At 24.7% G+C, this 14,175-nt stretch overlaps 1 protein-coding gene across 2 annotated transcripts; it reads right to left on the bottom strand.

The window, feature by feature from the left end:
* Window positions 1-208: 208 nt before the first annotated feature.
* Window positions 209-12,163, bottom strand: Bm8092 (Collagenase NC10 and Endostatin family protein; the record flags this gene model as incomplete). 2 transcript variants are annotated; one of them, XM_043081112.1, is made up of 16 exons in its annotated part: window positions 209-271; window positions 958-1,147; window positions 1,359-1,522; window positions 2,040-2,177; window positions 2,328-2,447; window positions 3,284-3,946; window positions 6,219-6,260; window positions 6,442-6,570; window positions 7,005-7,180; window positions 7,266-7,377; window positions 7,501-7,631; window positions 7,704-7,905; window positions 7,997-8,070; window positions 9,477-9,548; window positions 9,991-10,030; window positions 10,892-12,163. In XM_043081112.1, the coding sequence occupies 16 exons, from the start codon at window positions 12,161-12,163 to the stop codon at window positions 209-211; spliced, it is 3,588 nt and encodes a 1,195-aa protein (XP_042937046.1). The 2 variants fall into 2 exon arrangements, with proteins under 2 accessions (XP_042937046.1, XP_042937047.1); XM_043081113.1 differs by lacking the exon at window positions 10,892-12,163 and adding an exon at window positions 10,769-10,822.
* Window positions 12,164-14,175: the final 2,012 nt, after the last annotated feature.

The following is a 14,175-nucleotide window of genomic DNA, read 5'->3' as shown; positions in this document are numbered from 1 at the left end:
TGCAATGTAAATTATTATTATTACATATATGTGTTTAAAAAATATTAAAAAATTAAGTAAATCTTATTAAATTCGATTAAATTATTAACATTATGCATTATACATTATGCAAATTTGTAGGATAAAACAATAAAAAAAAGAAAGTGCGAACATTCATTAATGAAAATAAAAGCAAAATTTTAATTTCACTCTTTTTCATTTTTATTTTTTATTCACTAAAATATGCTCTCTTCTTACCCAAACGTTTGTCGGCATTGTATTTACTCATATTCTGAAAAAAAAAAAAAAAAAAAAAAATGAAAATTTATGAAATGCAGAAGTTTGCTAAAAAGAATCTTTAAAAAATTTTGTTAAACTTTTTAATTTAAACTATCGCAGATGAATTGGCTTAAAATTTGAAAATTTAATAAATTTCAATAAAAGAAATCGAATTTTTTTCCTTTTTGAAAATTTAAATTAATTTATTGATTGGAAAAAAGAAACAGCAGCAATTTGTTAATATTCACACTGAAAAAATAAAAAGTAAAAAAAGTTAGTCTATGTATAATATTTTTATTTGTTCTAATATAAATAATAATAATAATAATAATGATAATGATAATAATAATAATAATAATATTAATAATAATAATAATAATAATAATAATAATAATGATAATAATAACAATAATGCAAATAATAATAAAATCTGAGCATATATATGATATTTTTTTTTAACTTCTTGGTTTATTAGTTTAAAAAAGAAAGGAAATGATTGAAGCAATCATTAATAATAATTTCTTAGCTAATTAGATGAACAGGTAAGTCTTGGCTATATAATTACGTGGACTTTTCAGGCCATTTATTTCAACCACTGGGACATTAGATAATGAAATGAATAATTTATTTTTGCATATTCAGAAATTTGTTGTTAAAAAATTTAAGAAAAAATTGAGAAAAGGAGGCAAAAAATAGTACCTCAATGCAAAGTACGACTAATTCACGTGAACATTCAGAATCTCGACTATCACGTAATAACGGTAAACCACGTCCAATGAATGATGCTCGTCCTACTTGTGTTGTTGACGCTGATCTCCATGCACTACAGTAACCGGATTCACTACGCATACCGGATAAATCGGAACCATGCCATATACGTTTTTCAGGCCTTAAAATAAATGATTCTTTTTTCTTCCCTCAGCAATTATTTCTAACAAGTAGTTTTCCAATCTTAGATTCATCCATTGCTAATAATTAATCTAATTGATTATCAGAATTGAATAGAAATCATTCCGGAAATTCTTCCAGTATTTCAATATATTCTCTTCCGGTATTTCTCGTTGAAATGACATAATCTCATAAAATATTCAATAACAGACCATATAGAATCAGCAAAAACATTTCGACGATTGAATGAATAAATGGGTAAGTCAGCCATTTGTCTTTGCTGGAAAATATCACTCCAAGAATCAAACAACCGTTCACCGCGAAGATTTACTACCGGGGTATCGCGATCACCGCTATGTACCACTTTGTTTAAATCCTAAGAAAAATTATTTCTCATTTTTTTTCTTTTTTTTTTTTTGTTATATGTTATTTATGAGAAAAAAGAAAGAAAAGCATTGAAAAATTAGATTTTATTAATTTCATCTATAAAAATTAAAATGTAATTCGATTTTAGGTTTAAAATTTTCCATATGAATTTAAAATATTTCTAAATGTTGAGTTTTTAGATTTCAACACTTGAAAAACAGAAGGAAAGAGAGAAAGAAAGGGAGAAAAATAAATATACATTTAGCTATAATGTTGTTCATTTTAAAATTTTAATTAATATATGAAATTAAAAAGATGTAAATAAACAAATTAAGGTCAGTCTATAGCAATAATTAGTGAAAGTACTAATTAGAATTGATAAGAAATAAGTGATACAATGCTATTATCCATTTCTAATTATCTATAAAAAAAAATTATTGCAAGAAATTTCATCTTTTATTCAATAATTGTTTTAAATTTAAATTTTAAAATTTTAGTAACATTTTTGGTAAAAATGTTAATTATACCTGAACATGTGATGACAGGAATGCTCGAAAAGTAGTACGGAAATTAGCTTGTCGAGCTTGCTGATAGCATGCTAAGTCAGCTCCACGTACGCCACGCATATTACCACTCATTGGTGTATTTAATGCTATGAGATGAAGCTAAACCAAATAATAATATCCCTCAAATTTTGTATTAAAATTCAGCAAAATACTTAATTGATTTCAAATTCCAATATTCAAAAATATATAATTTGCAACAATAGAAGAAAAAAAAAAACTTTAAAAAAAAAAACAAAAACAAAAACTTACGACAAGATCTTTAGCTTGAAGACTATGCGGCAACAGAGCGGAATGCGTTCGATCCGGTCCTGGTCGTTCACGATAACGCAATCGTTCATGATCCGGATAACGTGAACGATGAGCTTCTTGCTTAATTATAATAAAATTGCGCTGTTATGCAATGATATCAAAATAAACATCGTTTGGGCTATTCATTAAATTATAAAAATTTTCAATAAATTTAGGAAAAAAAAAGTTCAAAACTAAAAAAGTGCAATTATCAAATTTTAGTGCAAATGCAACAACAACAAAAAAAAAAAATTGTGCAAATCAGCAAAGATTAATTGCAAAAAAAATAAAAAATGTGCAAAAGTGCTGTGCAAAAATATTATCAACAATATTTGCACTATGTAAACTGCAGTGCATGCATGCATGAAAGCAAGCACTTCTAGCTGATTTGCATGGATCAATTATTAGCAGATCAATGCTATGATTGGAATGATTTCTGATTTTTAATAAAAAAAATGATTAATAATTAATCAGTTAATTAAATCATCATGTAATACCAATGGAATCTTCACATTTGATTATCAGTCTTACCAATTGTTATCATTTCATTCCTATTCAGCCGCACTTGGCCATAATATCTAGGCTAATAGCTTATTTTTGTAAAAAACTAGGCCTAATTTTTGTTTATTTATATAAAAACTAAGTCTAAAAAATTTCCAAAATGAAAGTTCAATCAATTCTAATTTGCTTTTTCTACTATTATTGATCAATCGATAATTGCTATCTCTTAACTTTATGCATTTGTAAGATCATACTTATCATAAAAAATATAATTTCAATTTTATCAAAAAAAAAAAATCCAATTTTTTTTCTCTAAAAATTTTTCTGCTAATTGTTTCTTTAAGAAAAAAAAAAGAGATGGAAAAAGCGCTGGAAAGATCCAAATTGGTTTGGTTTGGTTTATTTGAATGGATCACCTCATCCGGTAATGAAATTGTCGCTTGCTGTTTAGACCATTCCGGACTAAATGTTGTTGCAACGGTTGCAAGTGCAATATGTTCGGAATGGTAATCCGGTTTAACTGACGGATTTTGATGCTCTATTCGTTGATGTTGCACTGATATATGTTGAGATGATGGAAAAGATTGTAGTGTTGAAGGAGTGTGATCTAATCTTTGCGATAAATGATGAGATTTATGTAATCGTTCATTTGGTGATAATCGTGATAATCCTGATGATCCGGATGAACCGGATGGTAAACGATACCTTGGATAAAGTTGACCTGCTGGTGGCCGATATTCTGTACGTGGATATGATAAGTGATGTTTTGATTCAAATGTTTGCCATGATTGTTGATTGGAAAATGTTGATGGAGTGATTTCTGATGATAATAATGATTTATGATGTTGCTGATAAGATTTGATAGATTGTGATGCATCGAATATCTGTGGTCGATGAATGATATCAGCAGTTCTTGATTGTTTATCATATGTATCAGAAATTAAATGTTGATTTTTTTGGGGAATATTTAATTTTGGTGATATTCTATGATGTGATAATGATACTTGTGATGGTATCAATGAGTCATCATTGGACATCAAAGGAATTTGATATTGTACCTCAGATTTTGATGATTCATCCTAAAAATTTGCTAGGAAAAAATGGTAATTTGACGGAACAACAAAAAAAAAAACAATGATTATGAAGCATTTCCGCCCTGCGTATTGTAATTATATTATTCATAAAAGTGCTTTACAAAAAAAAAAAAAAAAAGTGTTAAAATTTGAATGTGTAAGTTATTTTTAAAAAGTGAGCTGAATATGAATATAGCGTGATAATTAAATATTAATAAGCTTTTAAAAATACATTAATTTTAACTTGAAAATTTGATAAATTTCATATTACATTTTCAATTAATATCAAATTAAAAATTTTTTGAAAATATTACAATATCTTATGTTTCTTTTTTTTTAAAAAATAAAAACTTTCAAATTATATTTCTGTTAAATTGCAAAAAATTCAGCAATTTAATTTTACCAAAATTCTCATTAATGGATTTATTTGCTTTAAAAGTAATTATGGTAAAGTTTGCATACTGATAAGGTGATAAGATGGAAAAAAGATAAAAGGCATGATGAAGTAAATTATTATAAACCAATTAAATTGAATAATTTATTAATTATTTAATAAACAATAATTTCAATGAAATTAATCAAGAAAAATTCATTCATTATAACTCAGTTGAACTAATTTTAACATAAAATTATTGGAAAATAATTGATATACTAATTTCATATTAATAATTTATTGGTATAAATAAAATAAAATTTTTTACTATAAATAAAATAAAAAATATTTTCTTTTCTATTTTACAATCACTTTGACAACAAACTATCAATGAATACTTTTAACAAATATATGGGAAAAAGATTATTTCGTTTTGTCATCATAAAATTTTAATTTCATTCATTCATCGTTTTATGAGGACACATAAACACTAAAATTTGAAAAATTTTAAACCATTAATATTTTCTAATATTCTTAAAATTAATTATCTTTCTATCATTTAATTAATTGTCATTGAACATTTTCAGATTAAATTAAATTTTGCTATTTTTTTTTCTGGGAAAGAAAACTTTTGCGAAAAATTTGTGATAAAGTCAACGATTAAAATATTTTTTTTCAAAAGCATTTTTTTTTTTAATCAATTAGTTTAGTTAAATTTGATAAATATGCTTAATAATCCAAAATCATTTCTTCTCAGATATTATTTGAACAAAATTTTATTCCAAATGTCACTGAAATAATTCTTAGTTTAATTTTTGCTTCTCCATAATTACAAAAGATAGCATACTTCATTAACTTTAGTAAATCGCTCTTTTTTTTTCCACAAAAATAAAACTTTTTAAATAAAATAAAATAATATATGTTAATTGATTAACTGTTTTGCATATCTATCAAATCGGAAATATTGGATGGTCTATTCCGGAAATATAACAATCAATCATATTGCTACAATAAACTACAATAAACGATAAATGATAGTAATTTTTAAGTAATTACTCTTTTACAATTATAGGTTACTTGATACATGATCCATGCATACTTACGATTCTTTCAGCATCGAGCTATAACGGAAGAAAAAAAAAAAGAAAAGAAAATGACAATAAAATTTTTGAAAGATTTTTTAAAAAATTTTAAAATTTTGAAATTTATTCCAGGAAAAAAAAATGACAAAATATCAATTGGGAAATAAAAAAAAAATTTTTTTTTTTGGTTTTTTTTTAAAAAAAAGAGGACAAAAATTATTAACGATATTACTAAACGCCAGCATCACAATATGTCATACAGGTAGCTTACAAACACCTTCATTAACAACATCTAATGGTAAGCAATTATAACTTACCAAATAATGCATGAAATTTTCATTCGGTGGTTCAAATTCAATTTCCTAAATTGTTAAATCAATTTTTAGCTTAATTCTTTTTTCCTCTCTCTCTCTCTCTCCAAAATCGCGCAATTGTTTCAGTTTTAACATTAAAATTATATTTTTATATTTTCAAAATTAACATAAATAAATAGATAGATAAATAAGTAAATAAAATAAATAAGTAAATGAACCGTTTATATAAAAACATTTTGCAATATTTAGTTGTCATCTAAAATGAAAAAAAGAAAATTACAAATTAATTTGTAATATTGATTAAAAATTTCCTGAAATTGTGATATTACTGTTTTTTTCTCTTTTATTGTGATAATTTTTCAATTATATCACAAAATTTTTCTTTTAGCATGAAAATAGCATTAAAAATATTTTTTGTTTTCATTGTCAAAAGAGACAATAAGGAACTGATAATTGTTATCATAATGATAAAAATGATTAAAGAAAAAAATACCATCAAAATGACTTACAACTGTTGGACGACGTTCCATAATTGGATGAAAACCTTCGAGCTGAAAAAAAAAAAAATTTTTTTTTTTTCTTCTTGAAAATTTTTCGATGTTTTTTCATTTGTAATTCTTTTTATGCTTAAGAATTAAATTGAAAGTTTCTTTATTTTAAAGTTAAATTTTTCTCAAATGGCAAATTTTATAATTGAATTTAGGAGAGAAAAAAAAGAGAGAAAAAACAAACTTTAATATCTTTGAAGCCACCATTAACACGTATATATAATTGTTGACTTGATATACAAAAAGTAAGCGAACCTATTGGCATACCATGTGATGCAGTAAATAATTCAATTGTAGTTGGATATACTTGAACCTATAAAAAATACGATAATTAAATAATTAACATTATTTTAATTCCAGTAAGAAAGAATTCCAATTTTACTGTAATTTTATGTATTTTATTAGATTTTTAGATTTTTTTTTGAAAAAAAAAAAAATTGTATTCTAATGAACTATAAGGAAAATATATATATATATAAAATAGAAAAAAAAATCTGTAGAAAATGTGTTAAAAAATTCTTTAGAAAAACTTCTAATTTTTGAAATTAGTTTAAAATTCTTTGTCATATTTTAATTAAACAAAAATAGTCCACTTTGCTTATTCAAACTTGATTAAACATTTAATTTTTTTCATTGCATTAATGACTTTACTTATTGCTTAGTAAAGTATCAATTATTATTATAGTTAATTGATAATTTGAATTTTATTTTCATTTTTTTATTTTATTTTTTTTTTAATATTTTTACTCCTCCAGGTGCAATGTGCGTTGGTTGTGGATAAGCAGCTAATGGTGGTCCAGCCGGTCCAGGATGTCCAGGTGGTCCAGGAGGTCCAGGTGGTCCAGGTGGTCCAGGAGGTCCAGGTGGTCCAGGGTGTCCAATTGGACCCATTGGACCCATTCGTCCTATCTCACCACGTTCACCTGTAAAAGAAACTATAAATTGATGACAAATTCGAATTTTAATATAACGATTTCTACAGGTAAATTAATACTATTAATGATTAACCTCTTTCGCCTTTCATGGCATAATGACGCTGATAAGAATCATATGGTGGTAATTCTTTACTTTCACCTGGATGGCGAATTGGTATTCCTGGGAGACAGTCGCCTTTTTCACCCTGTAATTACTATCGAACATAGATTTTAATTAACTTGATTTTACTTCCATTTCTGGTTAATTTAAAAATTTTCAATTAATTACCTTTAAAAAAAGAACTGAAACAAAAAGTATAGTCTCAAACCTTAATTCGAGGATCGCTAACGATACGTTCGATATCTTCAGGATGTAATCTTTCACAACGACCTGGAACTCCTGGAGCTCCTGGAAATCCTGGTTCTCCGACGCCCCGTGGCCCTGGTGGTCCTCTTGGTCCTAAAAGTTGTATTCATCACTAATGATAAATTCCCAAAATGACTGATATAGAATTAAGAAGTAAGAACTAACCCATTGGTCCAGGTGGTCCTTGTGGTCCTGTGGGACCAGCTACTGTTCGAACTCCTTGTGGTCCCTCTTGTACTATCTGCGTTGATAGCCCAGGTGGTCCTGCTGGGCCAGGTGGTCCTATTGGTCCCATTGGTCCCATTTCTCCCGGCATTCCAGGTATGCCGTCACGTCCATCACGTCCTGGCTGACATTCGATAGGACACTAAAGTTATTACATAGAAAAATCCCTATTTATTAAAATGTAACACTAGTTTTCTTCTTTAATCAAATCTAAGAAACAAAAATTTACTAACCGTTCCAGGTTCCCCTGGTGGTCCCGGTTCACCTCGATCACCTTTATCACCTTTTTCACCCTTTTCTGGCTTAACTGAAAAAAATTTCATTCAGCAAATTTTGTAAACGACAGTGCAAAACAAAAAAAAAGGAAAAAGAAAAAAGAAAAAAGAGAAAAAATGACAGAGCAAAATTCATAAGCACCTAAGACTTCGCCTCATCCAAACAACATTTCAATATTGCGAAGAAATTAAACAGAGGAGAAAAAAGCATTATTGGGTGTAACCTTGGTACCTAGCATCAGTTCTACTGATATCACTGAAGTTATATGATAATACACGATGAAGAATTGAAATATTATACAATTCAAATTTAATTGTACTAGAAATTAAAGTTATTCCATTTCGACTACGTTTATTTTTATAATTTTTTTTTTTTTTATAAAAATATTGTGAATTAAAGAATTACATATACATTAATATTTAATAAATTATTTTTATTTTTCTTATATATGTTATGTAATAAATAAAATAAAAAAAAAAAGGATAAAAACAAAAAGAAATTATATATGTATAAATAAATAAAGAATTTAATCAATTTATTAAATTAATTTATCATTTAAAAGAAAAATTTCTGATATAAAAAATTTTTCAATTATCAATCACAATAAGCAAACAACTAAATACATTAAAATGATACAGCGAGCATGCATTCGCATCTATTATCAAATTATCAGTTCTACTGCATGACCCTTCTATAAAATGTCAAACCATCGGTACGATGACCGCGGTTATTCCAAAATTCGTGAATTTCTGATATTGCTTCCAATGATTGAATTTGTTCCAATATTGGAATAATTGAAATTAGACGTTCCGTAATAGTAGTTTGATGAGAGGGTAAAATTAAACTATCTGTATGTTTGCCAACAATCAACTGATCATTGGAATCAGTGATGTATGAAGAGTGAGAAGATGGTGAGGAAGAGGAACAGGAAGAGGAAGAAGAAGAAGAATTTTGATCATCTGAAAATTATTTACTACGGCAACAGAAAGAAAAGGAAAAACGAATTTTATGCACTATGAAATTTCTCGAATTCATAACATTAAATTTATTGTGAATTTTTAATTTTGAAAAAAAAAAAATTGATGCAAGAAGGTTTATTCTATAATTTTTAATTTAATTTATGCGTAATTCATATTTTAACAAATAGAAAAGTTCAAAATTTATTATAAATTTAACAAACACATACACAAAAAAAAAAAAAGGGAAAAAAGAGTTAGCGATAAAAGCTTAATTCCACTTTATCGTTTTTTTGTTTAGTTTAAAGCATAAATCATTTTCAATTGAAAATTTATGTGCATACAATTTAAAAGAAAAAACGAAAATTTAAGATATGAAAATTAAATAGATTATAATTAATTTAAAAAAAAAAAAAAAAAAAAAAACTTAATATATCTGAAAAGAAAGATTAAATAAAGTAAAAAATTTTTTTTAACATACCACGTGGATAATCTGATGATGTATGTATGGAAGATTGCTCTGGTACTGCAATTGTTGTCTTGCCCGTCTTTTCTACAAAAATTTTACATCATAAATTAGAAAAAAGAATGGCAATGTCAAAAAGTTCAAAGGTCAAAAGGTCACAAAATATAATAATAGTTACAAATAATTGAATAATTGATACAAATGAAAATAAATAAAAAGTGAGGAATATTCAAGAAAACAAATTTTTTCCAAAAAATATTAAATGCATGTAAAAATTATTATAAATTTAATTTCAAAATTTTTACTCATTCATAAATTTATGTTTGAAACTATTCGGTAAGTCAAAATTTCAAAAATTTCATGAAAATTTTCATGGAAAATTCAATATGATAAGTATAGTTTTTCCCAATTTATTATGTTAGTTTTTTTTTTTTTTTTTGCATAAACGAAATTTTGACAGTTTTTTAATTCTTTTTTTTTTTGAAAATTTTTTAACAAACTGTTACAAAACAAAAATGATAAAACTAACCATATTCTTGAAGTTCTTCATCTTGCACACCGCTACCTTCCTGAAAATGAAATCCTGAATGAAAAAATTTAAAAAGTTTACAATTTTGAGAAGAAAAAAGGGATAAAATTAAAATAAATTAACATATTGTGCAAATATTATATAAGTGTTACAGCATTTTATTGTTTGCTGTTACTATTTTGAACTAATTAATTAGAACAATAATTGCAAAAGTTGGCGAACATTGCTTCTGAAATAAGTAATAATCTTTTTTTTTCTCAGTAAAATTTTCCGGATTTTTCACAACATGCGGGGGAAAATGTTTATTTCATTAAAGAAAAAAGCAAATTAATTTGCTAATTAAAATTAAAAACATAAGAAAAATACATAAAAAGCAAACAACATTTTTACAAAAAAATATCAATCACAGAAATGAAGCAACCGAATAATAAAACAAATTAATTTTTACCTTTAGCGACTTCATTTTTCGTCTTTTCCACTAAAGCAAATGTAAATAGTCGTTTAATTAATTAATTAATTAAACTATTTTTTTACATTATTTTCTTTTTTTTCATGTAATTATTTAAATTTTAATACTTTTCCATTTTTTTCACTTTTTTTTTTGACAGAATTTTACACAAAAAATTCCATAAAAAAGAATAGATTTTTGAAAAATTTGACAAATTTATTAAAATTTTTTCAAAAATTTTAATTTTTTTTTAAAAAATTATTTAAAAACCTGAAATGATTGATAATTATTTATAAAAAAAAAAAAATGAAAATGAAAAAAATAACTTACAGTTTCATCATCGCATGCAATTGCAGCATCATTAGGATCATCCGAAATTCTCATTTCTTGAATTGTTCCCTAGAATTTTTGATGAAATTTCAAATAAATCTAAACTATTTGAAAAATTCTCACCCAATCTATTTCATCTTCTTTTCCCATATGATTTTTTCTTCCAATTATATCACTTTTTAGTAATTTTTCATCCATTATTTCATCTGTTTTTGCTTCCAATCCAAATTGATGCATCGTTGGTTCCATTAAATTTTCAATGCTATCTTTTGGTAATATTTCCGGTGCAATTCGAACAATTCCCATTTCCATATTTTCATCATCTTTTTCAGTTTCTTCAACGGAATTCATCTGCTCATAACTATCCGTTGTTTCGATCTCATCAAATGTTGTACCTTTGAACATTCCATTATTATCACTACTACTATCATCAACATCTGCATCTGCATCACTACCCATAATAACAATATTTTCCACTGGTATTCGAAATCGACTATCATCAGTGTTATCACTTTTATCAACATCATCATCATCACCATTATCATGAATATGATAATCTGATGATGTTAACATTTCATCGGAAGCACTTGTTGGTGAATCATAATTTGTTGATGATAATGTATCAAATATCTTATTCATTTCATCCTTATCACTTGTATCATCTGTTGCCCAACGTTTTCTTCGATGATTACTGTCACCATCGTTTAAATTAATCATTCGTTGATTCAAAAATTTCCATTTAATATTGCTGCTACTATCTTTACTATTACTACTACTACTACTATCACCATTGTTATCATTACGAATTGATTGATTAATTAATGATTGGAAAAGATTAGAATTATTTGATATTGAATGAATAGCTAATGAAATTTCTTTATTTACAGGATTATTTGTTGGATATGAGAAATCTATAAAATTTGTCCCAACAATTGATAAATTCTGTTTATCAGTGATAGTGCTATTTGCACTTTCAATAATAATAGTAGTAGCAGTAGTAGTAGCAACAGCAGAGTTTCCTTCATTATTTACTCCTTTTTCATTTTCGTTTTGTTGTTGTCCTTGCTGTTGTTGTTGTTGTCGTTGTCGTTGTCGTTGTTGTCGTTGTTGTTGTTTAAGTGCAGTTAAAATGAAGCCTTCATCAGTGACTAAATCTTCAAATTTTTTTGATAGTCCACTTTTTGCTATTGTACTGACTAATTGATGATAATTGCCAGTATCATGATTCTTTGAATTTTGATTTTTGAACTTATCAATATGAATTTTAAAATCAACAACAGATGAATGATGAATATCTTCCGCTTGTTTTGTATTAATTGTTATAATTAGTGCAGAGAATAGAAAAAATATTCGTAAAATATGATTAGACAATAATAGTAATTGATAAGACTTCATTGATAATAATTTTTTTTGAACAAATTCATTCAATCAATTTTTAAATTTTAATCTTTTTTTTCCTGCCTGGAAAAAGAAAACGAATTGGGAATAAATCAAAAAATTAATGGTACTCATAACATTTTGTCTTTATCAACAAGTTTAAATTGTTAAGATAACGAATGGAAAAGTAATGAGTAAATTAAACTATTTAAAAGACATTCTTAAATATTTAAATTGTTTAAAAAAGCAAAAAAAAAAAAAAAAAAGTTTGCAAGTTCAATTGAATTAACAAAAAAAGGAAAAATAAAAAATAAAAAAATGCATCTAATTTTGTTCAAATATATTCTAAAGTGGAAAGAAAATAGATGGCACAGTCAAGTAATAAATTTTTGAATATAATTTGTAAGATCAATTAAATTAATTTTAACTTAAATTTTAATTAAAAGTTATTATCATTTTAAAAGAAATGAAAAAAACTTTTAAATGAATGATAAAGTTTTTTTACAAAAATTTAATTAAATATTTGCAAAATTCGGCGAGAAAATTAATCGTTCAAAATTTAAACCTAAATGATATGAAATGAAGGAAAAAAATAAGACAATCTAACATTTTTAGAATATTTTTTAAATATTTCACCTCTTTATTTGCATATTTTTGCTCTTTTCTTCTTTTCTTTTATAATTATAAAAATGGATAATATTTCTTGTAAAAAAGAAAAAAAAAACTTTGTTAATTTTCAAATAAATAAAAATTAAAATATATCAAAATTTTAGAGCTTCGCAAAAAATTTTATAATTTATTAAGTTATATTAGTGATAAAATTTATCAGATGGGTAACGAATAAAAATAATCTAATAGTTATTTATGATAAGAATAAAATTAATAAAATATCATTAATTAAATAACTAATAAACTTTTTAATTAATAAAAATTACAAAATATGATTACCTGAACTAATAAAATAAAAGGAAAATTATAAAGCAACAAAATGAATAAAATATCAATAAATAAAGAGAAAAAAAGTTTTTTATTTAATCCAATCTATAAAATCAATTATGTGATGATAAAATTCAAATATTATTAATTAAATGAATAAACAAAAAATTTTCATAATAACAAAATTTTAAAAACAAAATAATAAATGAGTTAAAAAAAAAAGGAAAAGAAAAATCATTGAAGTAAAATAAGGGAATAATAATAGGAAAGAAAAGTGAGAAATGTGAAAAAGTAAAAGAAGATAAAGGAAAATTTAAACTAAATATAAATTTCATTAATTGTATCATATTAAAAAAGACAAAGATTGAATATAATTTTTAAATATGATTTTTTTAAAAAAAAAATTTTTTTTTAAAAAAAATAAAAATTAAATATAATTTTTTATCAATTATATCATATTGAAAAAGATAATGGAAAATTTAAAATAATTAGTGATAAAATTTATCAGATGGTTATGAAGAAATTAGATCAATAGATTATCTATTAGTTAAGTAAAAAATAGAAATTTTTTTATCAATTATATCATTTTATCAAATGTTCAAAAAATATTTTTACATTAAAATAACTAAACAAAATTTATATCCAAAAAAAGAATTTTTGAAATTGTAAAAATACTAAATGCAAATGATAATTAGAAGGAAATTTTAACCTTTATATACATTTATACACATACACATATGTATATAATACTTATACCATTAAAAAAAAAATTTAAACATATGGGATTTTCTTTTTTTTAAAAAAAAAAAATGAAACTACGATGATGTTAAGATGTTATCTTCGTTTAATTACAAAAACTGTGTTTTTTTTCTCTTTCTCTTTCTCTCTCTCTCTCTCTCTCTCTCCTTTTTTTTGTTTGATATTTTTAGAAATGTTTTGGAGAAAAGTTTAAGATATCCTGAATGAATAAGATCGATGATATAGGTTTAATTTGAAGCATTTGAAACAACTTTTAACGACATCATTATTTCAATTTATTGTTTCAGAAAAGAACCAAAAAAAAAGAGAGAGAGAAAGAGAGAGAGAGAGAGAGA

The sequence above is a fragment of the Brugia malayi genome, assembly GCF_000002995.4.
Source record: "Brugia malayi strain FR3 genome assembly, contig: Bm_v4_Chr3_scaffold_001, whole genome shotgun sequence".
Taxonomy (NCBI): domain Eukaryota; kingdom Metazoa; phylum Nematoda; class Chromadorea; order Rhabditida; family Onchocercidae; genus Brugia; species Brugia malayi.
This window is presented reverse-complemented; position numbering and strand designations above follow the sequence as displayed.